The sequence below is a fragment of the Pogona vitticeps genome, chromosome 3 (assembly GCF_051106095.1).
Source record: "Pogona vitticeps strain Pit_001003342236 chromosome 3, PviZW2.1, whole genome shotgun sequence".
In the NCBI taxonomy this organism is placed as follows: Eukaryota; Metazoa; Chordata; class Lepidosauria; order Squamata; family Agamidae; genus Pogona; species Pogona vitticeps.
Genome location: NC_135785.1, coordinates 220,320,028 through 220,345,094, shown reverse-complemented (window position 1 = coordinate 220,345,094; position 25,067 = coordinate 220,320,028). Strand labels below are relative to the sequence as shown.

At 40.2% G+C, this 25,067-nt stretch overlaps 1 protein-coding gene across 1 annotated transcript; it reads left to right on the top strand.

Annotated features, from left to right (window-relative positions):
* Positions 1-4,058: 4,058 nt before the first annotated feature.
* Positions 4,059-24,808, top strand: LOC110088432 (uncharacterized). The gene is made up of 6 exons (XM_020810724.3): positions 4,059-5,442; positions 7,009-7,278; positions 9,824-10,078; positions 15,579-15,716; positions 22,716-22,835; positions 23,640-24,808. Exons 1-6 carry the CDS (start codon positions 5,175-5,177, stop codon positions 23,828-23,830), a joined length of 1,242 nt encoding a protein of 413 aa, XP_020666383.3. The 5' UTR covers positions 4,059-5,174; the 3' UTR covers positions 23,831-24,808.
* The last annotated feature ends 259 nt before the right edge of the window (positions 24,809-25,067 follow it).

The window sequence follows — 25,067 nt, the reverse complement described above, 5'->3', positions numbered from 1 at the left end:
TTCTCCTCTTTCTGCTTCTGTGATAGTTTCACCCCACATCTCCTGAGTTTCTGTGACTGAGTGAGGATTCTTCTGTATCCTACTCCTTTATTCTCTACACTACACTGCACTAGGTAGCCCTATGAGGTTACTTATGGGATTATGAGGATGTGGCTGAAATCCTGTTGCTCAGAATAGTAAGTAGCACTAGAGTAGGTCCACCGAATTTAGTGAGTCAACTCATTGATTCAAATAGGTTAACTTTAGTTGTAACGTCCTTTAGTGTAGTAAGCCACAACTAGAGTAGGCCTGTTTGAATCAATGGAACCTACAGAGGAGTTGATGCAGCAAATCCCTGCTGATTCAATGGGCCTACCTACACCAACGATGGTGAACCTATGGCATGTGTGCCACAGCTGGCAAGCAGAGCCCTCTCTGTGGGCACATGAGCCATAAGTTACCATCAAGAAATACTTACCCATCCTCCAATCCCGGATTTCAGCCCTCCCCTGTGCTGGTGCAGTGGTCCAGCAAAGGGGTGCAATGGACACCATTACTGGTCTAGCCCAATGGGGGATTGGAGGACCGGTAAGTATTTCTCTGTTAATACCTCCCATTAAAAAACACAAGCATTTTACCCTTGTAGTGCAAGGGCAGTTGTTTTTTCTAAACAAAAACTTCAGTATTCAGGTTTAATTGCAGTGTTGGCACTTTGAAATAAATAAGTTGGTTTTGTGTTGGCAGTTTGGGCACTCGGGCTCAAAAAGGTTCGCCATCACTGGCCTACACTAATGCAAAAGGCAAAAGAATTTCAGTCATTGTATCTAAACTATAGCAGCGTTGTCACAACTTTATTGAGTAGTTACAGATCTAGGAGCCTTTAGTCACTGTGTGACTACTCTGGTGGGTGGATTGAGGCATTGGGCTAGACCCAGTTTAGAGAGAATGTGGCCTTTCTGTTCATATCTCTTATTATGGGGGTCCTCTTGTGGGGTATGTGAATGAAGGCTTTAGGAGGCAGGCTAAATTTCTTTAGGAGGAATGTTTTGGGAGGTAGGTCACATCCACTTAATTTGCTGGTGTCAAAGGGCCCATGCCACATTTTTGTGCCCACGTGGAACCCACTTTTCTACCATCCTGTGTTTTCCCCAGCAGGCAGGTCATCTGATATGTCAGTCCTTCACTCTCCCCTCAACCACCTACCACCTACTGGATGGCATGCAAGGAACTATGAACAGAATAAGATATAATCATGAGTAAAAACAACCAGAAAAGACAGGAAAGTTTACAGAACATATCTACCTGCTTAAAGAAGTCAGAAGGGGAAAGTGGGACAATTATGAACTTTAAACACATGTATGAATGAATACTTTATTACGATCAACAGATCAGATGTGAATAACACAGAACAACCGCACAAGAATAAACAATCAATACAACTATAATATACATTATGTGCAGGAGACTCTTAGGGGAACAAAATCCGTAAATAAATCTTAGGAGTATATCCCTACCCCCAGTTCATACATATTCATATATGGGTACATACATGTATATATCTATAGGATTAAGACACCATTTCTCGCCTGCAGACTAGTGCCCCTGCACAGAAGCTGGCCACTTTAATCATTACTGATGGACATTGGTCTGCCAGCAGATAGCATGTATAGTATTCATCATCTCTACCGGGGATGCATTGCAAAATTGGACCAATAAAAGTATCATGGATACCAGTATAGAAGGAGCAATACAACAGAACATGGCCAACCATGTAGCAACCAAATAGCATGGCAACCAAATAGCTAGCAGGTAAAAATGCCTGACCATAATCTCTAAAGCCAGGGTGGGTCGTAGCTATACTGACATGGTGTTGTAGCTCATTGTCTGTGATTCGCACATGTAAAGTGGCTAAATGGCTATTTCATTTATCATTTGTTACATTCTGAAAATGTACAGTAAGTAACTGGTAACCTAAATATTATGGTGGGGAAAGGAGAGAAGCCACATTTCCTTCCATAGTTATTCATTATATTAACATAGTCTTATGTTTCTGTTCTCACACTTTTACTTCAGATGGAGGAAATAGCCTGTTAACATAGAGGTTGCAGTTTTTGGATACTAGTCTGAAACATAAAGGACAAGTGCACCCAAGGGTGACTTCCTAATTGCAAATGTCTTTTTTCTTCTCTCCACTGCCCTGCAGATATCTGAAGATTCAGATCACTGCCTTTCTCACAGAAGGCTATTTTTGTCACACCGTAGATCACAGTTAAGGTTCCCTCCCCCCTTATAGTGTGTGTGTGTGTGGTAGAGGCAAGTTAAAATTATCCTGACCTTCAATCAGACTATAGATTTTTTAAAATGAGGTTTAATAATGTTGTTTTGGGGAACATCCACTAAAACTCTGCTTCTGAAGCTGGCTTGGCAAATTTTTGCACAATTGCTTGACAGGAGGGGTAGAGGAAATTCTTGTACTGCACATTGTACACTATCCACTACCACAATCTACCCAGCCAAGGTTTGTGTAAATCACCAGCTGAATATTTGCAAGGGCAATTTATGTACAGTAAAGAGACAGCATGACCAGGAGGACAGGTAAGTGCCGGGGGGGGACGCCCCTCTCCCCCCATCCATGTTTCGGTTATGGACGTCGGGTCTGCATCCTCCTCCAGTATAAGGTCATAAATAATCTGGAATTTATTCGATACAGACCTGGCATTCAATAGCACCAGTTTTAGAGTGGAGGGTCGGCTGATCTGACTACTGGTTTGTTTATTGGCCAAACAGGTATTCAGTGCTTCCCAGCCCCACCTCCTCCAGCAGGCACACACTCAGAGGCAGCACCTGGAAGCAACAGGGCAGGGAAGCTGGACACTGCTTCTAAATGGGCACTTAATGGAGGAGGTAGGCCTGAGAAGCTCCAAACACCTGCTTGGCTGAAAAACAAACCAGCACAAACCACCAGTTTGGCAGTTCATGCCCATCCCTATTTACTATATTACACTGCAGCAGACCAATAGTAGTAGTTTTTAGTGATTTAAATTGGCCAAAGATCTGGTTCACTGAGGTGTGAAAACATTTTCTATAGTTGTTGCTCTTGTTTCAATTGCTATTTCTGCTACTACTGTACATTCACTATTTTTTCTACATACTTCAGTGCTGAAGCTACACAATCCTCTATTAAGAGGATCTGCATCTTAATTAAGAGAGAAGAAATATGAAGGGAAAGAAAGAGGGAAAGAGACAGACAGAAAGACAGACAACAAATGAACATGCGACACTTAACAGAGTGACAAAGATTTCAAAGGAAAGGGCTAAGATGAAGAGGTGTGGGAAGAAATAGAGGGAATCATTCTTTAAAAAACATGAGTTGAATGGCCATCTGCCAGGGAAAATTTAGCTGCAGATCCCTGCATTGGAAAGAGATTCCTGAGGTGGCTCTTAGGATCCCTTTGAACTCTGGAATTTAAAGATTCTGATGAGTGCTGAGGAAATAAGTGAGGCAAGAGAATAGCATGGTGGGGAAGGACAAAGGAAGACACTGGGAAAAAGAAAGCAAAGAACACAGCCATAATTTGGATGGGAGAACTGGGACATCTATATCTAGAAGTGGCTCTAATGAATGATATGGAAACAAACACCAACACTTCCCCCCATTTTTGATAACATAAACTTTCCTTTTGGGGGAGATGTGTGGCATTTACTTCCTTTTTTCTTCAGGGAGCTCATTCTGCGAATCAGGACAGAGTGCTCAATTGCCCTGGATATAGTTATGGCTCTGGCAAAGGAGCCAATAGCAGAATAGGGAGGATTCATGAAAGTCTGTAACATGTAGATGGGCAATTGTCTTTTTTCTTTTTTTAATATTTGTTCCTTTTTTCTTTCTTCTTCTTCTTTAACAATCAAAATGATACAAATATCTAATAAGCAATTCACAAACATCTACTAAACATAATTCTCCACCCTCCCCACTGGGGCTAGCTGGGAGTGGCAAACTTTTACTTCGTGGAAACCCCTTTCACTTCCAAAATTGTAATAACTGTTGCAAAGGGGGTGGCCCCTTCTCCCTTTTTAGTACAAGCTCAACAAATTCTCCCCATATGTCTCCCAGAAGCCTTCCCCAATATATGTGCTGGCTGGGGTTGCTAGCAGTTTCAGTCCAAGAACATCTAGGTTGCCCAAGGTTGAGCACCACTGCTCTAAGGGGAGGAAGGAAAGAGACAGTAGTGGATCATGCACATTGTTTTTAGTTTCCTGTAAATAACAGCATCCAATGGGAGATGGAGGCCAGGGTAATAGGCTGGAGTGGGCTGGCAGAAGGGTGATAGTGCTTCACATGCCCTAATGGGCCCGACTCTGCAGGAGAAAGGAGATGTTCCAAGCTTCATCGCACCACATAAAATTGTTCCTCTTCTCTGCAACAATGTTTATTTTGTGTGGATTCTCCAGGTATTGACTATACAATTTTTTCAGGCATCATGTTCTATCAAATGTGAATACTGTATATTGTAATTGTTCTAGCCAGCTGCAGTGAAAAACTGCATGCAGCCAACTACAGATCAGTTATCAGCTTCCATGTCATTTTGGTCAGGTTGTGTGAGCATTGTTTTGGATTAATATGAGGCTGTAAATGACTTGATGTTTTCCATTGGCATGCTCTGGTGATTACCCAGCAGTTCTTTTTCTAATGCTAGAGAATGCTTTCTACTCTCATTAACACTGATAATATAGAAGCAGAGCTTATATACACAGAAACATGCACAGGTATTTTACAGTATATCACAACAGATTTTTTAAAAACTTATTTTTTAGCTTTTGGTTTCAATCTACTCAAAACAGTTACATCTAACTAATGCCATTCCTGTCAGCACAGTTAAGTGACATAGGATGATTTGTTACCTTGCTGGTTTTGCTTTCAGTGTTATTAAATTATGACCATCTTTAACTAGATGACAGCTTTTACATTGCCTTACATTTTGCACTCCATGTTATACCATAGAATGGGCCCAAGAATGAAAGGCTTCAATGAACAGAGAAAACTGGCAGCGAATCAAGATATACTTTAGATAGTTCTGAGCTCTAATGGGTTGGCTAAAGATGGTGTTGCTTAGACCATTATTTCATCATTTTTTCCTGAGTCCTGTTCTTGCACACCCCAATTCCCACACACAGGGCCATAGAAATAGATCATCAAGATGATGTGGCTACAGGATGAAATCAGTCAACCAAATACCCTTCCGCTCTATTTTGAATCTACATTACTCTTGCATCTTTCCACTCTATGTTCTTCTTCTTTTCTTTTTTTCTTGTACCTGCTTCTGACATCATTTCCTCAGTTGTATATTGGTTTAACAGCAAAGCCAGATTTTATTTTCAGCACACGATGCAAGAAGATGTTTAAAATGGATTTCAGTCTTTCTTTTCCCTTGACATTCATGCTGGTGATTCTGACCATTCTTGATGGTAAGTGGGACATTTCTTTATAAAATTGGCATAGCTTTGGCTAAAGGAGCAGAAGTGATCATGTCATTCAGATTTACCCCCACCCCTTCCTTTTGAAAATCATGTAAGAAGACTCATGGAAATATTGGTGGCATAGTCACCAAAGCATGAAAAGCGACAGTCTGAAGTAGGACAGATTTTCTTGTAAATTAATTGTAACTATGTCCTCTTGATGTACTGCATTTGTAAATGCTAGAGAAGTAAGAATGGTTAGAAGGTTGGAAGCTTTGCATGTCTATAAAGTGGTCAGAAAGGAAGGCTGGGTGATAATGATTCCGGGAAACTTGTCTTGTTTTACAATGTGACCTGGAACAAATAATTTAGAAAGCTAGACAAAGAATCCCAAATCATTTAGGTTGCTATGTCCCATATACCAATGTTACCAGTGGGTCTCAACATCTGGTCCTGTTTTACATTATTTTTGAAAATGGTACTCCATTTGTATATCTAATCATGTGTTCAAGGAGAATGACCAGTTACTATCCTAAATTAATTTGTTTTTGCAAACACCACTCCAACATATATAGAGATGATTTCATTACTGTATATGCAATATTATTATTATGTGTCTGTGAGGTCCATAACTATTGAACAATTCCTCTTTCCTGAAACTGTTGACCTATTTATTTATATTTATTTATTCATTTGAATTTGTGAATTAGCAACTGCATATGCCTGTAGTAAAATACCTGGGAGGTGGGGTACAAATGCAGTGCAGTATTTTAATACACGTGATAGTTTAAGGCTATTAAAGATAACATCCATTACATTTTGCACAGTGGTCACTATTCATCTACTCTTTAAAAAAGTATAAAATGCTTTACTTGAACTGAAGGCTATGGTTGGACGTCCGACAGGAATCTGGATAAGCAGATTTGCCGGACTCAGATTGGGGAGCATTCTTTCAGAGAACAGGCTCATATAAATCTGAGAGCTGTGATTTTATTATCTGCATTAATTTATCAATGTAGGTTTTCATTCTTACTTCTGAGTAGATGTGTATAGGATTATAAAAGGGGCAAAGTATTACCATGCAACTGTATACATTCCATACAGTAACCACACTGAATTCAGTGGGACTTTCTCCCAGTCAGTTAAATGTCGGGCTGTGCAAAAGATGGAAGCCTTAGTAATTAACATTTTCGACTTTACAATGTGTGTGTGTGCCCGTGTGTGTGCACACAGACAGACAGACAGACAGACAGACAGACAGACAGACAGACAGACAGAGAGAGAGAGACAGACAGACAAACAGACAGACAGACAGACAGACAGACACATACACACACACACACACTCACACACACAAAAACACCATTTATTCCAATACCTCTTTGGATTTTCATTCAAATTATGTAGTTATAAGCAAAGAGGAGAATTAGAAAATAGATGGTCCTTAGTCCTTTCCATCAAGGTAAAGTTTCTCATCTTTTTGTTAGGTATCACACTGTTATCTATTTTGTCAAAATTAACACCACCACAAAGTTCTAATTTTGCAATAATAACTATATTTTGTTATTGTTTCAGCCCAAACTTGTACTGGCATGATCCGGATTGCTGGAGACATTGGCAGCACAATTTCTGTTCCTCTGAAAATTCTAAACACAACCGATTTTTCAGTCACAAAAGACTGTCCTCACTTAATAAACGTAAGCACGGACTGTTGCAGTGACTATGAGAAACGGATGTGCCTGAGTAATGGTACCCTGGAGATGAAGAATTTAACTGACAAGGATGAAGGGAGATACACACTTGCTGTTGGAAATGAGAGCAAAACCTTATTACTTAGAGTGTGTGGTAAGTATGCTAATTTTGGAACCACCAATGGCAAAACCTTAGAGCATGGTATTCCTGTATAAAGTACTTCATGAGCCTAAGTGAGAGGGAAGTACCACTGTTTTCAAGAGGTCTTAGGCCCAAGTATGTATCCACCTGAAAGCTATGATACACAAACTATTTACAGTACTTGAAATTAAGTTTAAACTCACTGCTCTTCAATAAAGATGAAAGGCTAATTGATATTCAGCCACATGCAAACAGGTATTTTCAACAATTAGCTCTGCCTATAATAAAGTGCCTGTTCACATCCAAATGGCCATGTGAAGGTGCCTTCATTCTGCTTTTAATCCAAAGTTCTCACTTTGTATGGATAAATATTCTTTGGTTTTAGCAGCTGTACAACACGCAGAAATGAACTGATAATTTTTTTACTTTGTGTGGAGTCATGATAATGGATAGCCTCCTTGTATCACTGAAGTAATTCAGAAGGCAATCACACTTTCTTGGAGGGCAAATTCCCTTAAGCTCAGCAGTATTTTTTCTTGGTGTCCATGCCACACAAACTTGGAAAATTTACTTCAGGGGAGCTACATATAGATCTCAAGATAAAAGTGGATAAAGACTAGGACTCAGGAGACCTGCGTTTGAATCCCTGCTTGGTTGTGGAATCTCATGGGAAGTAGGGACAAGGAAAACCATTGCTTAAATATCCCACTTATCTTGAAAACTTTACTAGGTATGCTGTAAGTCAGTTTCAACTTAATGACACATAACATCACAACATATAGTTTTCTGAAGCTCCTAGATAGCATGGCCACTGGGGGATTCTGAAAGTTGTAGTCCAAAAAAGTAACTTTCCTTAGTTCTGTCCATACATAGATTTTGGCTGTTAGGAAACTGATTTGTCATCTAGGCTATCTGAAATGATCTATGAAAAGAAGAGTGTTCCATCTTCAATTCAAACTTGAGGTCATAGACCAGGAAATAAATTTTGTGAATATGCATTCTAGAAGCATAATCCCAAAGAAATTCATTGCCTGACAAACTGATTAGAATAAGGTCATTCTTACCAACTCCCAACATCACTCTTAACCAAATTCCATTTAAATAGGTGTTTGGTAGAACATGGGGAGTGTAGATTTTCATTCAAACATGTAGATTGGTTTGGTTCCTCAGTAAGTTAACTGAGGAACAGCTTGTTTATTTTTTGGTCACTGTAGTAAAGTGAAATGGTGGCTCTGCATGTATTTAGATCAGCTCATAAAAAAGCAAGAATAGAGACTGGGAATGAATAGAAAAGGGATGATATTATAATTGGGGCTTTCAGGAGAGCTTGGGCTTTTCAGTAATGCTTGAAATGGTCAATCTCTTTCTGTTTTATAGTTTCAGGTTCTTCTGTTACATTATTAGTTTTGTTTTCCCAGTAGGTGCTCCTTAACTCTACCACTCCATTTCAGCTTTTCAACCCACTGGAAAAAAATTTGGAACCTCAGAGAATCCTGGTTTTATTTGACCATCACTTTGGGCTTCCTTGTTGCCCTTTGGATCAGTTTGCAAATGAAAAAATGCTTTCACTTTGTGTTCCCAATGATTTCCAAATCTGAAATACATCCCCAATTCTAACAAGGTTCCTTAAACGTTTTGTTTTGTACAGTATATGCAAGCCCCACCTAAACTGATGCCCTAAACTATGGCTTACTTGTGCATAAGTGCAGCACACATCAACAATTATTAGAGCTGTGTAGTCCAATAATATCTTGGGACCCAACATTGGGAACCAGTGGTGTAGGATATAACTTAATGGTGCCTCTTCCTTGTATCATCTGAAATACAGCCCTATCTTGACCCATCTATCTGTGTAGCTTGGTGCTCCTGTTAGCATAATTAAAGAATAACACAATCCTCAGTCATTGGTGAAGATTCTCAGTCATCCAGGTGAGGTTATCTGGAAGTTGCCATGGCTCAACTTCCAGGCAACTTCAGGGCTTTCCATATAGGAAATAAAAACGAATTGCCCAGTCTGGTCTTACATTTCAGACAAAGATGCTGGGTTAATTTATGTAGTTCTCCAGTTTGGAGCATCAGTTTAGAAAACATGATACAATTTTGGTATGGAAGATAGGGCCATTAAAATGTTTTCACTTTCATAGGAAGCAAAGAAAAGTAGAAACATATTATAATCTATTTATGTAGTCAAAAGACTTTCCACCTGAAAAAGTGATAGGAGATTAAATAAGAAACATAGCAAATGCAAATGAAGAAATAATAATTCAGTAAGTGTGTCCTGATTTTAAGACTGTAGAGTAATAGGAACACACCATGTGCTATGAGTAGATGATTAATTATACAACTTTAGAAGATGAAATTTAATAAGTTTTTTAAAAATTCAGAACTGTTCAATGAACATATTTCACACCTTTTCACAAGCAGAAGACTTGCAATTGTTCTACAGTTCTCATTCTTGTGATCAACAATTCTTTGCATCACTCAGAAGCCATATACAATTGACCTGTCATATTGACTCTTTATCAACAAATTTGGTTGTTGTTATTTTACCACTTAGAACCACCTTTAGTTGTTCGTATTCACTGTCTTTCTGATGGAAGAGCTGATGTCTCCTGTGAAGTGGGTGGACACCCCAATGACAGTGTTCACTGGACTCTGAATGGAAGAAAGATGAATGATACTGAGGTTTGTCAGAAGGATGGTGGCAAGAGGATTATTTTGGAAAAAGGAACCCATGGAAAGCTGGTTTGCTATAGAAGTAATGCCTGTAACAGCTCCTCCATTGAGTTGTCATGTAATGATGGCAATGAAGGTAAGCTACATTTTATCTTCTTATGGGAGCTGAAAGGGTTATTTTGAAGTATACACTTACATCTGCCTTTTTCTGTATCCTTCACATGAATCCACCAATACGAAATAATTTCCCTAAATTTTTCTTCTTCAAGCTTCCCATAATGCAGTCTTGCAGGGCCACCTGACATTTTCCTCTGTTGAAGGGCAGAGCTGGGTCTACCATGCAGCCCTCTGAAAACAGTTTGACACCTACAGGTGGCGAATGCCATCTTGTCACCAGCATTGAAATCAAATTCATCTGTTAGCCAAGGTCATTTCTATACGTGGAATGTATGAAGCGCTATTCTGCCCTCTCCTCAGGAAGCAACTTATACAGCTGCCACTGTTGGCATACCATCAGCTGAAGCAGCATGGGTGCTTGTGGGTCTAGTAGCCAGCCTCAGATCCAGTGTTTATACAGGGAATTTTAAATTCTCAAAACTGAGAGAGCACACTCTATGCGCTTTTCCTGGGGAATAAGCCACACTGAGTTCAATGGAACTTACTTCTAACTGACCTTCCTTACAATTGACTTGAAACTACTCTAAACACTTCTTTCTCGGTTCCAAAATCAGAATGTCATGAGGGGGCCCTGTAGAGAACATTTCCAGACAAACATTTATGATGCCATCAGCTCATTCATTGAATTATATGGAGCAATGGCATCATCCCTTCATACCTTTTCAGTGTTTTCCATTGCTTTTTCTGTCTTTTTCCCCCCTCACAGAAATCTGTGATGGAAAAAGAGATGAAGTGCTTTCTAATTACATTGTTTTCTAATTGTTTTCTAATTGCAAACTTGAGGTGGCTTCCACCTGGAAATGTCCAAAGGCTACTTCCCATTTGTGGTCCCAGTGCTAATAAATCATTGCTCTCTCACTGTAAACCATAAATGGAATTTCCATTGACTTTCCCCACTAATTAGGGATGTTGCCCTTTCCTTCCAACATTAATTTCCCTGGTTTTTATTCACACCACCAGGTGTGACATTGTTGGTGATGACAGGGAAATAGAGGAGCAAATCCATTTGAGGTGTCACTTGTAGTTAAAAAAAGTCTAAGTGATCCAATTAGAAACAGAAAGCATTTTTTCACCACTACACAGTTATATATATGTATAGATAGATAGATAGATAGATAGATAGATAGATAGATAGATAGATAGATAGATAGATAGATAGATAGATAGATAGATAGATAGATAGATAGATAGATAGATAGATAGATAGATAGAGGTAGAGATTAGATATATGTCTGGTCATATTAGCAGGTACATGGCTGTGTGTGACTAGCACATCAGAACGCTGCAACAACTTCAACAGTTGGGGCTCCATGTGAAATACATGTTTAACAGGATACTGGTCAGTTATATTAAAGTATCTGAAAATACTGTGCATTTTGTGCTGTTTGTTCCAGGCACCAAAATTACTAGTTAAAGCTCTGATGCTAACCATACATTTTTTAAAAATAGTACCTACTGCAAAATTATAGTAGGTGTGTGCTAGGAGGTGGGAGGTTTATCTGCCCAATAAGTTGCTACCATGGTCAGAACTACATGATAAGAACAAGATGGAGAGTAACATTAAAGGAATCTGGGGTATTTTTCTTTTTCTCTCAGAAAAGTCAGACTTTATGAGCTAAGAAAAAAAGATTTAGGAAGCACTGAGGAAATATGGGAAGAATACTTACGGGGGGATGGCATTATAAGGACACTCAATAAAATGCATATGAATGAGATAATGGCAGTCCCACATCACATGTCTAATAAAGAAGTAGCCGCAGTTGTAAACTATATTATAGGGGAAAACAATATGTGTTCCATAGGTCATATATAGCCCACAATGTTTTTTCCTGCTTCCTAAACGTTCCCAAATTCCCCTCAAAATATTTTACAAGAAAATGCACCACCCATGTTTTTTTTTCCTCTCTCACCTCCATTTTTATATAATGGGAAATGGAACTTCTGGGCAGAGCTCCTCTTGGATTCTACTGCAGTGAAATAGACATAACTGCATAGCTGTATATACACTACACATGCTTGCTTGGCAGTAAGCGCCATCAAAAACAAGTGTGCATGTGAATATGATGTAACTAAACAACGAGCTACAGAGGTGTAGCGAAGATTTACTGTAAAAGAGGTCTGGGAGTTCAAGATTCAATCCTGTTCCAAACAAACAAACAAACATACTATGAATCCTGCACTGTAGTTCCATGTATGCTTACACAGATGCAAATTCCACTCTGTTCAGCAGAGCATAATTTTAGACGAGAGTCTTGGGTTTGCCCATAGCATGCTCCTTTCCAGATTTTCTCTTTTGTCTGGTCAGAGCTTTCAGTACTTTGGCTTCTTTTGATAATGGCTGCCAATAATTCCAAAAAGCTTTGCATTGTCTCTACTGTTAGCAGTCCACTCCACTTCCAAACTAACTGCTCTCAATGGACAGCTGCAGCTTTTTGTTCAGAAGGCAGTTTGAAAGGTCAAGCTCATTTCTGTCTAGATCTCAAACACATGACCATCCTTCCTAGTATGTTTATATGTTTATCACAAACATGGAGATTGAATGATGAACCATATTCCACCAAAATACAGGTGCAAGTACAGTTAGAATGCAGTATCTGTGGGGAATCAATTCCAAGCCCCCCCCCCCCCCATGAATGCCAAAAAGCAGATGTACAGAAACAGTACACACTAGGAACTCCGCATCATTGGAATAGCTCCAAGCCCTACTTGTCCTGATGCCAAAAACCATGGAAAATAGTGAATGCTATACACAGAATGGTGAAAGGTGGCGGGGAGGGGGGAATCTAGAAACACATATTTTTACCATATTTCACTGGGACCAGAAACCATGTTATGTATTTCTCATTCTAGCACCAAACTGGGCACAGCAGCCATCAATATGATAAACCAAATGCTCCAAAGCTAAATCACTTCATTGGCCCCAACTTGTAATTCTTGTCTAGACAGTCCTGGCAAAATAATTACACATTTGCAACTTGCAATAGCATTTCCTTTCCTTGGCACAGCTGGGAACCAGTTATATCATTCAAAATGTGAACAATGTATTTTGCTTTTAATGTTTATGCCCTGGACCATATAATTTCTTTGCTATTCATTACCTCCCAATGTTTTGAATAAGTTGCAGTGAATGGGTTGCTCACAGGCTGCTAAATGCAAGCAGTCGTGCATGGCTTTGATATTAATGGTTCAATAACTGCTGTGCAATCCCCTCAGTTAACGGAGAGCTATTTCTGTTCTTTTAAATCTTTGCAAACCTAGCAAGATACAGCAGCAGATGCAACAATCAGCCAACAATGTGTTCACTATGTGAAATAAAGACTTAAAAATGTGTACATCTCATCTGTGCTGCCAAACAGCTTTAACAACTCCTGCCTTCATCTCCACTTTGTCTGTGAATTTGCCTTAACATAAGAACCCAGAACAACTGTGTTGTCCATTTATGTTTCTAACTGCTGAAAAATGGAGTTACATAGCTCCAGGTCAGTGGAAAAGCAGATACTGTAGAGAGCCAGCCAACCTGTACCAAATGAGATTGTACTCCATCTGAAAATTCAGGTTCACTGCTTTGGTGTACACTTGGACTCAGTCCTCAGTTTGGACGATGTTTGGCAATGATCAGAGATGCATTTGCACCGCTGAAGCTAGAGAGTGCCGGTGTGTCAGTTCCTGGGGACATCTGATCTAGCTACAGTGACATATGCCTTAATGACATCCTGCTTGGATAACTGTAACATGCCATTTGTGAGGCAGGACACTTTTTAAAAGTTCTCAGAAACTGCATCCAAAAGAGGCTATCAGATCTGTGTTAACGGCTAAGGCTAGAGAATGCATTTTAAGAAGCAGAAATTCCTTAACTGTTGAAAGACATCTGATTTGTATACGATAACTAGTTTGCTTTGTTTTGTAGTAAGTTACTGGGAGCTAAACATAGGTTTTCTTGATTGTATGTGCTGATTGCTCAAGAATAAAGCTCAAGAGGTATAGAAAATTAATGAACTTTAACCAATATGCAAGCTGTATGGGTTAGATTGGCTCTGAGCTCTAAGAAAATGAGGCGGTACATGGACAGAAGACTTGAAAGCATGACTCTTATTTATTATTTACTGTATTTACTTGAAGTATTTTACCTCACCTTTCTCCTAAAAAAAGGGCCCAAGGTGGCTTACATGATTAAAACACAATATCAAAAGCTAAAAACAGTAAACTATTTAAATATTAAAGAAGAACTAATAACATTATGTTAAAAATGTTAGGTAAAATCATTACCCCCCCCCCAAAAAAAAGATTTAAAAGCAACAAAATATAAACCATCCTGTTTACTGTCCCATAGATAGTCCTTGAGGAAGGACAGCAAAGATGGGGCCTGCATGGCCTCCCATAGGAAGGAGTTCCCAAGTCTGGGAGCAGCAACAGAGAAGGCCCTTTCCTGTGTCCCCAGCAAGTGCATCTGTGAGAGTGATGGGCCTGAGCAGATTCATAAAGGGAGATATGGTCTTTGAAATACATAAGCTGTTTAGAGCATTATAAGTTAGAACCAGCACTTTAAATTGTGCCTGTAAACAGATTGGCAGCCAGTGGAGCTGCTGTTAACAGGAAGGTTACATGATCTTGGCAATGAGCTGCTGTTAATAATCTGGCTGCAGTGTTTTGGCTCTTATGGCAGTATTGTGCATTAGCCTTAGATCCATACACTTGTCTCTCCCTGCTTGAGCTGAGACAGGTTTGAGCTCCAACCAAAATGGGCAATGAAGGCTTGGTAAGAGTTGTATGAAAAGATGGCCATGGACCACCCACTCCTGCTTTGAATCTTTGGGTCTGGAATACCTAAAGAATTGCTTTGTTTCATATAGACCAGTTATATACTGTACTGATTTTGTCAATAGAGGGCTTGTGTTCACCATTGTTTCCATTTGAAATATAGGCAGAGTTGAACTGGAACATGGTGTTTTCAGCAGTAGCATAAGGAAGTACTATTGAAAAGCTATAGTTGGGGAGCTAGTTTTCAAAATAAGTACCATTTGTTTAGGTACAAAACTATTGATAAGATAACAAGGCAGAAGTAGCACACTCAACTCCATGTTGGGTTTCCCAAGAAAGAGTAAACAACAGAATGATGATGTCATGTAACAGAGAGAAAAGAGAAAAAAGTGAAGTGTGTTTTAAAATGTTGCCTGTGTTGTGTTTTACCTACAGTGTTAATTAACAAAGAGATATCACATCATAGATGTGGAAATCTGTGTTAGGCAAATGAGAAGAGCAATATATTGTACATTAGAAGCGTTTGTAGCATGTTATCAAAGCTGCCTGTGAAATGCAAAGATTAATTCGATATAAAATCTTACCTGACCCTTCTGGTTTAGGAGAATAAGTAATGGCATCCACTACTGTTGTTGTTGTTTTAAATCAAACCATTTTGTCTACACTGTTGTTGTTTTAAATCAAACCATTTTGTCTACCAGGGGATCTGCTGCAGCACCCACTCTTCCTCTACATTCTGGCAGCATGTGGAGGGGGTGCGCTCCTTCTGGCCATCCTTGCCTCCCTGATCACCTGCTGCTGCATGAAAAGCATGCATCATTTTGTTCCCGTGCCTGCAGGTCAGTACTAATTCCCCTGATTTTTCCACAGTGATTCACAGTGCAATTCTACCATCCTGTTTCGGTGGTGGTGGGGGCAGTAGGAGAGAATTGCGTAATAAACAGATTAGCCAGGCAAGGGAAACCCAGCACTAAGTCTGAGAAGAGAGCAAAGATCAAGAAACAGACATACTCCTACCAGGGAACAACATATGCCAAGCCACAAAGACCCAATATCAACATCTAATAATTTTATTTATTTATTTATTTATTTTATTGAACTTGTATCCCGCCCATCTGGACAGTGTCTATTCTGGGCGGCTCACATCAAATAGAATAAAAACAGTTAACACATAACAACAATTTCACAACAGTGAACAATCATTCAAGATGGAGATAAAAGATAAATCAAGTGGTGCCTGGAGGGAAGGCCTGCCTAAATAGCCAGGTTTTGAGTCGGCTTTTGAAAATACCCAGCAAAGGGGCCAAGCAGATCTTGGAGGGGAGATTATTCCAAAGACGGGGAGCCACTGCCGAGAAGGCCCAGTTTCTTGTTTTTTCCTTCTGGGCCTCCCTCGGCGTTAGGCTCCTCAGCTGCCCCTCCTGGCTAGAACGAGTGTTACGAGTAGATCTAGGTGGGAGGAGGCATTTTGCCAGGTATCAAGGTCTTAAACCATTTAGGGCTTTATATGTAATCACTAAGACTTTGAAATCAATGTGGAAACGAACGGGCAGCCAATGCAAGGCGGCCAGGTATCATGAGTTCAGCCAACGATCCAGAACCTGAGGGGTTAACTACAGCTGAGGAGAATGCTGAGTGATTAGAAGCACAGACAACTGAATCGCCACCAGATTCTCCTCCCCCTGTAGCCAGGGTGAGGGCTAGACTTTGGCAAAGACTTATGACGCAAAGGTCAGAAGATCGCTTGAATACTGCCTGCAGAAACATCCGGTCAGCTACTCCTGGGTTTTGACAGGATGAAAGGCCTCCAGCAGTTCAATGACTGTTTTGCTATGTAATCAGCTCCCAGACAGCTGGGAAGCTCGTGGAAGCAACAAGTCAAATATCTAGCTCACATCCATGCTCCTGACTACATTGAACCTTGTTCTCTGGACCCTTGGCTTTGGACTCTGACCCTGGACTACGTTGTGTGATTTGGCTTTGGACCCTGACCTCGGCTTATGGTTTGTGATTTGGCTTTGGACCCTGACCTCGGCTTATGGTTTGTGATTTGGCTTTGGCATTTTGGTATCGGCTCTGCATTCTCTGAACTTCTGATATTGGACTGGTGAGTGGCCTCATATAGATATTAAACAGCATTGGGGAGATCATTGAGCCCTGCAGAACCCTACAGTTGAGGCTCCACAGAGCCAAACTTCTCTCCCCAAGCTGTACTCTCTGGGGACGGTCCTCCAAGAAGGAACGGAGCCAAGTGACTGAGGCTTATACTGCTGAGCTGCTGAAACACTGTCAGAGCTCAGCTACAGGGACTCTGGGAGGAGTTTTCTTTTACTGAGAATGTAATTACACAGTGAGGAAAATGCAAACACACTCCCATTCACTCACAGTGAAGTCACACCAGAGCATTTGGGTCTGCAATTTAAGTAGCCACGCAGAAAATAAGAGAGAGCCTTTCCCCCTCTGTTTGCTTACAGTTCTATTTATCGCCCAGTAGGTGGTGCCATTACAAAGAATTGCTTTACTAACAATTAAAAGGTGTCCTATAAGAGATGGGCACAATTTCACAAACCATCAATTTGGTGGTTCATGCCAATTTGTTTATTGGCCAAACACAAGTTGGCACTTCAAAGCCGCACCTCCTTTGGCAGGTGTCCACTCAGAGGCCGTACCCAGAAGAGACAGGTCAGGGAAGTTGGACCATGGCTTCCAAGTAAATGCGCACCAGAGGAGGCTGGGCTTTGAAGCATCGAACTAATAAATAAACTGGCATGAACCGCCAAACCAGTAGTTCATGTTCCTTTATATTTTCTACTTCAATTTCCTTATACTGTAACTTCTTAGCCTTAAAACAAACAAACAAAAAAATCACAAACTCTGCGCCTCTGAGAAAAACTCCGTTTTTAAATCTGTTTTACAAAACAAATCTTCAAAGTGTTGCTGACAATGGAGAATGGTAAAAAAAGAAAAGAAAAAGAGAGGAAAAAAAAGAGAGGTGTCTTTAGAAAGGGGCTTTCTGCATTTTCCTCCCTGTGAAGTCAGGCTCTCTGCTTTGAGGGGTTGTGTTGTTTTTTAACAAAAAGATAATTATTAGAACACTCAAGTAAATTTCAAAAATTGCTCTACATCTTTCACATGCTCTAATCCCATACATTTTATGCAGCTCGTGTTGTGCACAGGAGTACATCACGACTTTATTAATGTGACTGTTCCAAAAAGAACATAAGCTCCTCCTGTCTTTACAGGTCCTACATTTTGACAAAAATTGAAATTCTGTATCTGCACTAGCTACAGTTTGCAATCAGCAAGGATAAAGTTCTTGCCTTTACTTGCAGGGGTCCCCTTGGACCTTGCCTTTCAGGTTTTACACTTGGCTGAATTTCTGCAAAAAATATTTTTCTCATAAAATTCCATCATTCTGTGTATTTCAGTGTCCTCGGGTCATATTCCAAGCTTGTCTCTGAAATATGCTGCTGTTTGAGCAAAAGCACCACATAATTCACATCCCATCTGTCTCACAAAGTTGACTGGGTATTTCTTTGAAACCCTCTACATACCTCCTGACAGAGTTCTGTTGGTATCGTAGAAATGGTATCATAGCATGACTTTTGGGATCAGCAGAGATCCAGAGGTTTCATCATGATGAACTACCTTGCCTACAGACACCACAAACATGATGACTATCATCCCACATTGTTTGCAAGAGGCCTATGAGAAGGCTTTGGTAATGAATTAAATTTGTTAAGCTTAACACTATAACACCATCATAATGCCATCTGTTCTTGAAGTGTGTGTATTCATTTAGCAGATAGTCAATAGGCTATCTACGTAGATCTGTTGGTCTTATTTCAAAAGGTTACCTGGAGATCCTGCCCATCAGTGCTAGATGTTTTATTAAATTGTGTCTGCTTGCAATCACTTTATGCAAACTTGGATTTCCCTATTCCTCTTTGTTCATATTTATTATGCCCACTCCCTTTTGGGTTGAGCTTAGAGTGTAAAGTTTGCAGAGAATGAACTTTTTTTTTTATTTTGCTCCATAAACCTTCACATACTTGAAGATATTATATATGGAATATGTGTTTGCTTTACATTCCACCTTTCTCTCAGTAGAAGCAGGCAAGGCAACCTAGAGCAGTGGTTCTTAACCTTTTTGAAAGAAACGCCCCCTTGAGCCATTGAAGAAGTTATCATTGCCCCCTCCCCATGGCGATATCTTTCTTATTTATTTATTTATTTATTTATTTATTTATTTATTTATTTATTTATTTATTTATTTATTTATTTATTTATTTATTTATTTATTTATTTATATTTAAGACACTTAAATCCAATGACCCCTGAAAATAAAATTCAATTGCAAGAAAATGAAATGCCCGGGGGAAAAAAACAGTAACATTTAAGTGAATTTTGAGATGCAAAAAGAAATATAAAAAGGGCTTAAAAACAAACCGCAATGCAGGAACTAAAAATTTCAAGATCAAAACTCTGAAATTAAATTAAGATTCAAGGAAAATACATATTCATGCACACTATAAAAAGGGTTAAAAAGACACAAAATTTTTACAGAAGGAAAGCAACAAAAATCAGAGCTACAAATTATATACAGTGGTGCCCTGCTTGACGATTACCCCGCTCCATGACGAATCCGCTTTACAATGAGTTTTTTGTGATTGCAATAGCGATCACAAAACAATGTTTAAATGGGGGAAATCCACTTTACGACGATTGGTTCCCTGCTTCGGGAACCGATTTTTCGCTTAATAATGGTTTTGAAACAGCTGATCGATGGGTCACAAAATGGCTCCCCGCTGTGCAAAATGGCTCCCCGCTGTGTTTAGGACTGATTGCTCGCTTTACAGGCACCAGAAAATGTCCTCCCTATGGAGGATCTTCGCTGGACGATGAGGTATTTTCCCCATTAGAACGCATTAACCAGTTTTTAATGCATTTAATGGTTTTTTTACTTTCGCTTGATGATGATTTTGCTGTACAGCGATTTTGCTGGAACGGATTATTGTCGTCAAGCGAGGCACCACTGTATATATATCTCTACACAAAAAGTTTACACGAAGAGCACAAAAAATTTGAAATCATAAAACTGAGAAATCAAAATATAATATCGAACTGAAGTGCACATTAAAAAGTACAGTACTATACAAAGAGAAACACAAAATGTTTTACAGAGCACAACAAGAATTCAAAAGCGAACCAAACATTGTCACACTGTATAAGAACAAAGGAGACAGGAGCGACTGCAATAACTACCCTGGCATCTCTCTTCTCAGCGTTGCTTGCCCATGTTGTGCTGAAGAGACTGCAGGTCCTTGCAGACAGAGTCTTTCCAGAATCACAGTGTGGATTGCGAGCTAATAGATCCACCACTGCCATGGTATTCTCCCTCAGACAGTTGCAGGAGAAATGTAGGGAACAACAACAGCCACTCTTTGTGGCCTTCATAGATCTCACAAAGCCCTTTGATTTGGTTAGCAGGGAGGGGCTTTTTAAAATACTTCCCAAGATTGGATGTCGACCTTGACTCCTTAACATCATCAGGTCCTTTCATGGGGGAATGAAGGGCACCGTAGTTTTTGATGCCTCAACATCAGATCCTTTTGACATCGGATTCCAAAATATCTCCTGTATGAAGAATTAGTGCAGCGAAATCGCCCCAGAGGGAGACCCCAGCTGCGATACAAGGATATCTGCAAGCAGGATCTGAAGGCCTTAGGAATGGACCTCAACAGATTGGAAACCTTGACATTTGAGTGTTCAGTCTGGAGGCAGGTGTTGCATCACAGCCTCTCCCAATTTGAAGTGACCCTTGTCCAGCAGGCCGAGGCAAAGAGGAAGTCACAAAAGCAGCAAAATCAGGGAGCTGGACAGGGGACAGACTGTATTTGTCTTCAGTGTGGAAGGGATGGTCACTCTCAAATTGGCCTTCTCAGCCACACTAGATGCTGTTCCAAGTCCTCCATACAGAGCAATATACCATAGTCTCTCAAGACTGAACGATGCCTAATCAATCAATCACCAATGGACAAAACACAAAACAAGACATGAAAATGAAAAAAGGGTGCTGAGGTTTTTATCCAGTGGAAGTCACTCCACTGATAGAAGGCACTGTCCCCTTTCAAAAGAGGGAAGGAGACAGTTTTCAGTGATGCCCCTCCCTCTTGCAGACCACTTCAGATCTGCTGTTAAGTGTGAGTTGGGTAACTGAGCTTGGTGTCGTGGCAATGGAGAATGAGGGCAGCACAGGAGAAAGAAAATTAAGGTAGGGAAGCAGCCTAATTTCTCCTTCCACCAGCAAGATGATCCTTACTGGACACAAGCCTGTGTATTCCAAAGCTTGAAAAATGCAGCTTGATAAAAGCTTCACTTTATCTTCCACAAACTGCCTCTGATACTAAAGGGTGGCAATGAAAAACAATATGTCTCCATGGCTTCTGGCCACATCCTGATGAAAACATAGCCAGGACTATGTAATAATGGCCCATTCTAGTTTCACCAAAAGACTTAGTCTTCATACTGACCAATAATATGTCAGCTAGCATATTATTGTCATTGCTGGCAACAATATGCTAGCAGTTGGTTTTGTCACTTCAGCTACAAGTCGTAACAGAATTTTAAGAATCGGAGAATCTTAGAATAATAGAGTATTTGTTTGAAAGGAAAGGAATATTGATTTTGCTGCTGTCTGAACCCTAAATTCAAGATAGCAACCCACTTGGGTCTCAAAATAATTTTTTTGAAAAAGCAGAGCAATGTTAGAGAGAAATTCTGTAGATAGTAGACTTTATATTAAGGAAATAGAGAAGCAAATTAGGGTTGTATATTGCCTTGTAGCAGTTTAAAATTCTTTTTTTTAATTCAGTGAGCAGCACCATGGCTGCAGCTGCCTTCATAGGTTTGGTTTGCTCCAGCGCCCCCCTACCGCCCCCTTCTGCTCCAGCGCCCCCACACCGCCCCTTTTCGTTCTACCGCCCCCCTGAAAAATGAAATTGCCCCCTGGGGGGCATTATCGCCCACGTTAAGAACCACTGACCTAGAGAATGGTTAAAAAACTTATCTATCTAAAATTACAGTTCAGCTTTAGAACTAAACTCACTTAAATCCATCAGATTAAATAATAATAATAATTGTGCGCCGTCAAGTCAGTTCTTACGTATAGTAACCCTTTTCAGGGTTAGAATACACTAGGTAGAGAGTACTGCACTCAGAAGTGGTTTACCATTCCCTTCTTCTGCAGGGATTCTGGGACTGCACAGCTTGCCCAAGGCCACACAGGCTGGCTCTTCTGGAATGCACAGAACCACAAACCTAAATCACTGAGCTATCCACCCAGCCTATCATATTAAAACAACTAGTAAATTTAAGTAATTTAAAATAAAAAGTAAAAGTAAAGTTAAAAAGTAAGAAAACACAGCATTTCCCATTAAAGCCCCCTTCCCCAGTGGCTTATTCAGTTGCACAAAGTCTGCCTGAACAGTAAGGTCCCTGCCTGCAGTGGAAAGAGCAAAAGTAAGGGGCCAGACTGGTTTTCTTTAGAAGGTGGTTTTGTAGCCCGGAAGCAGCCAATAAAAATTATGGAGATTGATGGCTGTCTCAGGTGTTTCATGCAGAAGCCAGGTATAAAGTTAATATTTATTTATTTATTTATTTATTTATTTATTTATTTATTTATTTATTTATTTATTGGACTTATATACCGCCCCATAGTGCTACAAGCACTCTCCGGGCGGTTTACAATTTAATTATATGTCTGAACATATTGAAAGGAAGGTGGGAAGAATAACTATATTTGCTCCCATCAGTTTCATCATGCTTTTTTAAAACAGAGGATGAAAAAGATGAGGGGATCACTCTGTCTGCCATTTCCAGTGAAGGTCCAAAGAGTCCACCTAACGGAGAACACTGTGAAGCCACAGGTGCCCTTCCTGCCAGTATTCCGAATCCTGGTACGTACAGTGGTCCAATGGTACTTAAATAACAAAAGGGTGGGTAGAGAATTTGGCTTTATTTTTGTAGCTGCTTCTCATATCATTTAGAAATTACCTTCCTTTCATAGTACCCTTCAATGGAGCCAAGATATATGCTGTAGGTGCCATCGGAGAGCAGCTTAAAGCAGATTAGTTTTGAGTAGAGATTGGCACAAACTGAAAAACAAACCAGGAAGCTCGCTAAAAATTGCTGGTTTGTTGGTTCGGGTCCATCAAAACCAATGAACCTGAGCCAAACCAAATCACAAACGTTTTCATGATTTAGCAAACTTCCTGGTTTGGTACCCTCCACCTCCGCAGCCCACCCTGCCCCCTTCCCACTCCCCTTGTCATCTCCCTACCTGGTTCTGTTGCCTCTTTTTGCCTTCCACCTCAGCCACCATCTTGAGACACTGTAGGCCTAACTTCCCTTCTGGGAGCTGAGCCTTCAGTCTCTGTGTATGCCCCCACCTGTTAGCTGTACCCAGAGGGTAAAGGTGACACTTTCAGGGTTTTTTTTTTTAAGTGTTTTGGGTTTACTGAGGAGGCGACACTTTGCCCATCTCAAATTTTGAGGTTTTGTGAAGATTCTCTATGAAGGCTGATCCTTAACCAGTGCCTAAGCAGCCATTCAGGAAGTAAGAATGTTAGAATATTGCTGTTGTGAAATTAGTGTTGAAATGAAGAGGATTTTTCATGCATGAAAAATTGAGCAAAGGCAGAGAAATAAGATTGTGTAAAATATATGTATTGTGTGCACTTTCCTAACTCATTTTCTTATAGATTCTGAGACCTGTGGGAGTTCTAAACAGCAGCCTAAAATGGATCTGAATCCTACTGCTGGCTCTGAGGGGAAATCAGAAACCAAAACAGAAGAAAAGACTGGAACAGAAACAGAGTTTCGAGAGGTTATGGTTGACACTGCAGCCCTAGAACTTGTGGATGATTGTTTTTCTGATCCTGTTGATGCTTGATCAGATGTTCTCCTTTTATGCCTCCCCACAGTCTAGGGAATTGGTGGTTCTTCATTCCAACCTGTCTCAAAATGACCATGACCTTATAAATATCTGCCTTCCAATAGCTAAGCCTGCAAACCTGCTTAATAGTTCATATAGGCCAAGGCAGTAATTGTACTCTAAACATTAGATTTAGAATTATATATGAAGAATCTAGATGTAAGGCTTCTTAGCCTCAAATGATCTAAATAATGTCAGCTTTATTTCCATGTCAGTGTTTTCTGGTTTTCTTGAACCCTTGAGATTCTTGGTTCTGCTGAGACTTGGGCATGCAACTTATGAAACACCAAAGAGGAATTTCAAAGCATTTAATGCTGAAAATCATGACAAGCAACACTGTAGAAAATTCCAAATGGAAAGAGAGAAATGTGCTTTTGCAAATTCTTGTGATCAAGAAGTAGTATCATGCATGATGCTGAATGTTTACGAAAACCATCCTGACCCATAGGTTGTAAGCAAGGTTTCCTCTAAGGTCTGCACCTGTGTGTGCACAATTTTACCTCCCTCTGCACATAGATTGTTTTCAGCCTCTTTTATTCTTGTTGTGATGGAACCCTGCGTGAGGGGCATGGAGTTGCACATGCACACAGGGGCAAAGTCGCGTGTGAGAGAGGCAAAGTCCAGCCCAGTGAGGCTGAAATTAGAGGGTACATTGGTTTTAAGTCATCAGGTAAACTATATACAGTGGTGCCTCGCATAGTGACGATAATCGGTGCAGCAAAAATCGCTGCAAAGCGATTTCGTCACTATGCAATATTAAAAAGCCCATAGGAATGCATTGAAACCCTTTCAATGCATTCCTATGGGCTTCAGACTCACCTTTAAGCGAAAATCCTCCATGCAGTGGCCATTTTCGCTGTCCGGTAAGCGAGGAATCCGTACCAGAAAACAGCGGGCGGCCATTTTTTTTACCTGGCGGCCATTTTGGATCCACCGATCAGCTGTTAAAAAATCATCACTTTGCGATGATCGGTAAGCAAAACAGGGTACCGATCATCGCAAAGTGATTTTTCCCCATTTAAAACATCGCAATGCGATCGCAAAAATTTCGTCGGTATGTGATTTCGTCATCAAATGGGGTGCCTGTTAAGTGAGGCACAACTGTAATAGGCTTCTTTAAGATGGAAAAACAAATGGTGTCTGCAGGCTTCTTCTAACCTTTTCAACTGCTCTGTGCAAAGTGAGCATATACATT

Excerpts from the sequence above, each read along its gene's own strand:
- LOC110088432 (XM_020810724.3), top strand. The coding sequence starts at position 5,175 with ATGATGTGGCTACAGGATGAAATCAGTCAACCAAATACCCTTCCGCTC. Across the intron at positions 5,443-7,008 it reads GATTCTGACCATTCTTGATG|CCCAAACTTGTACTGGCATG; the intron begins GTAAGTGGGACA and ends TTATTGTTTCAG. Across the intron at positions 15,717-22,715 it reads TTTTGTTCCCGTGCCTGCAG|AGGATGAAAAAGATGAGGGG; the intron begins GTCAGTACTAAT and ends TTTTTAAAACAG.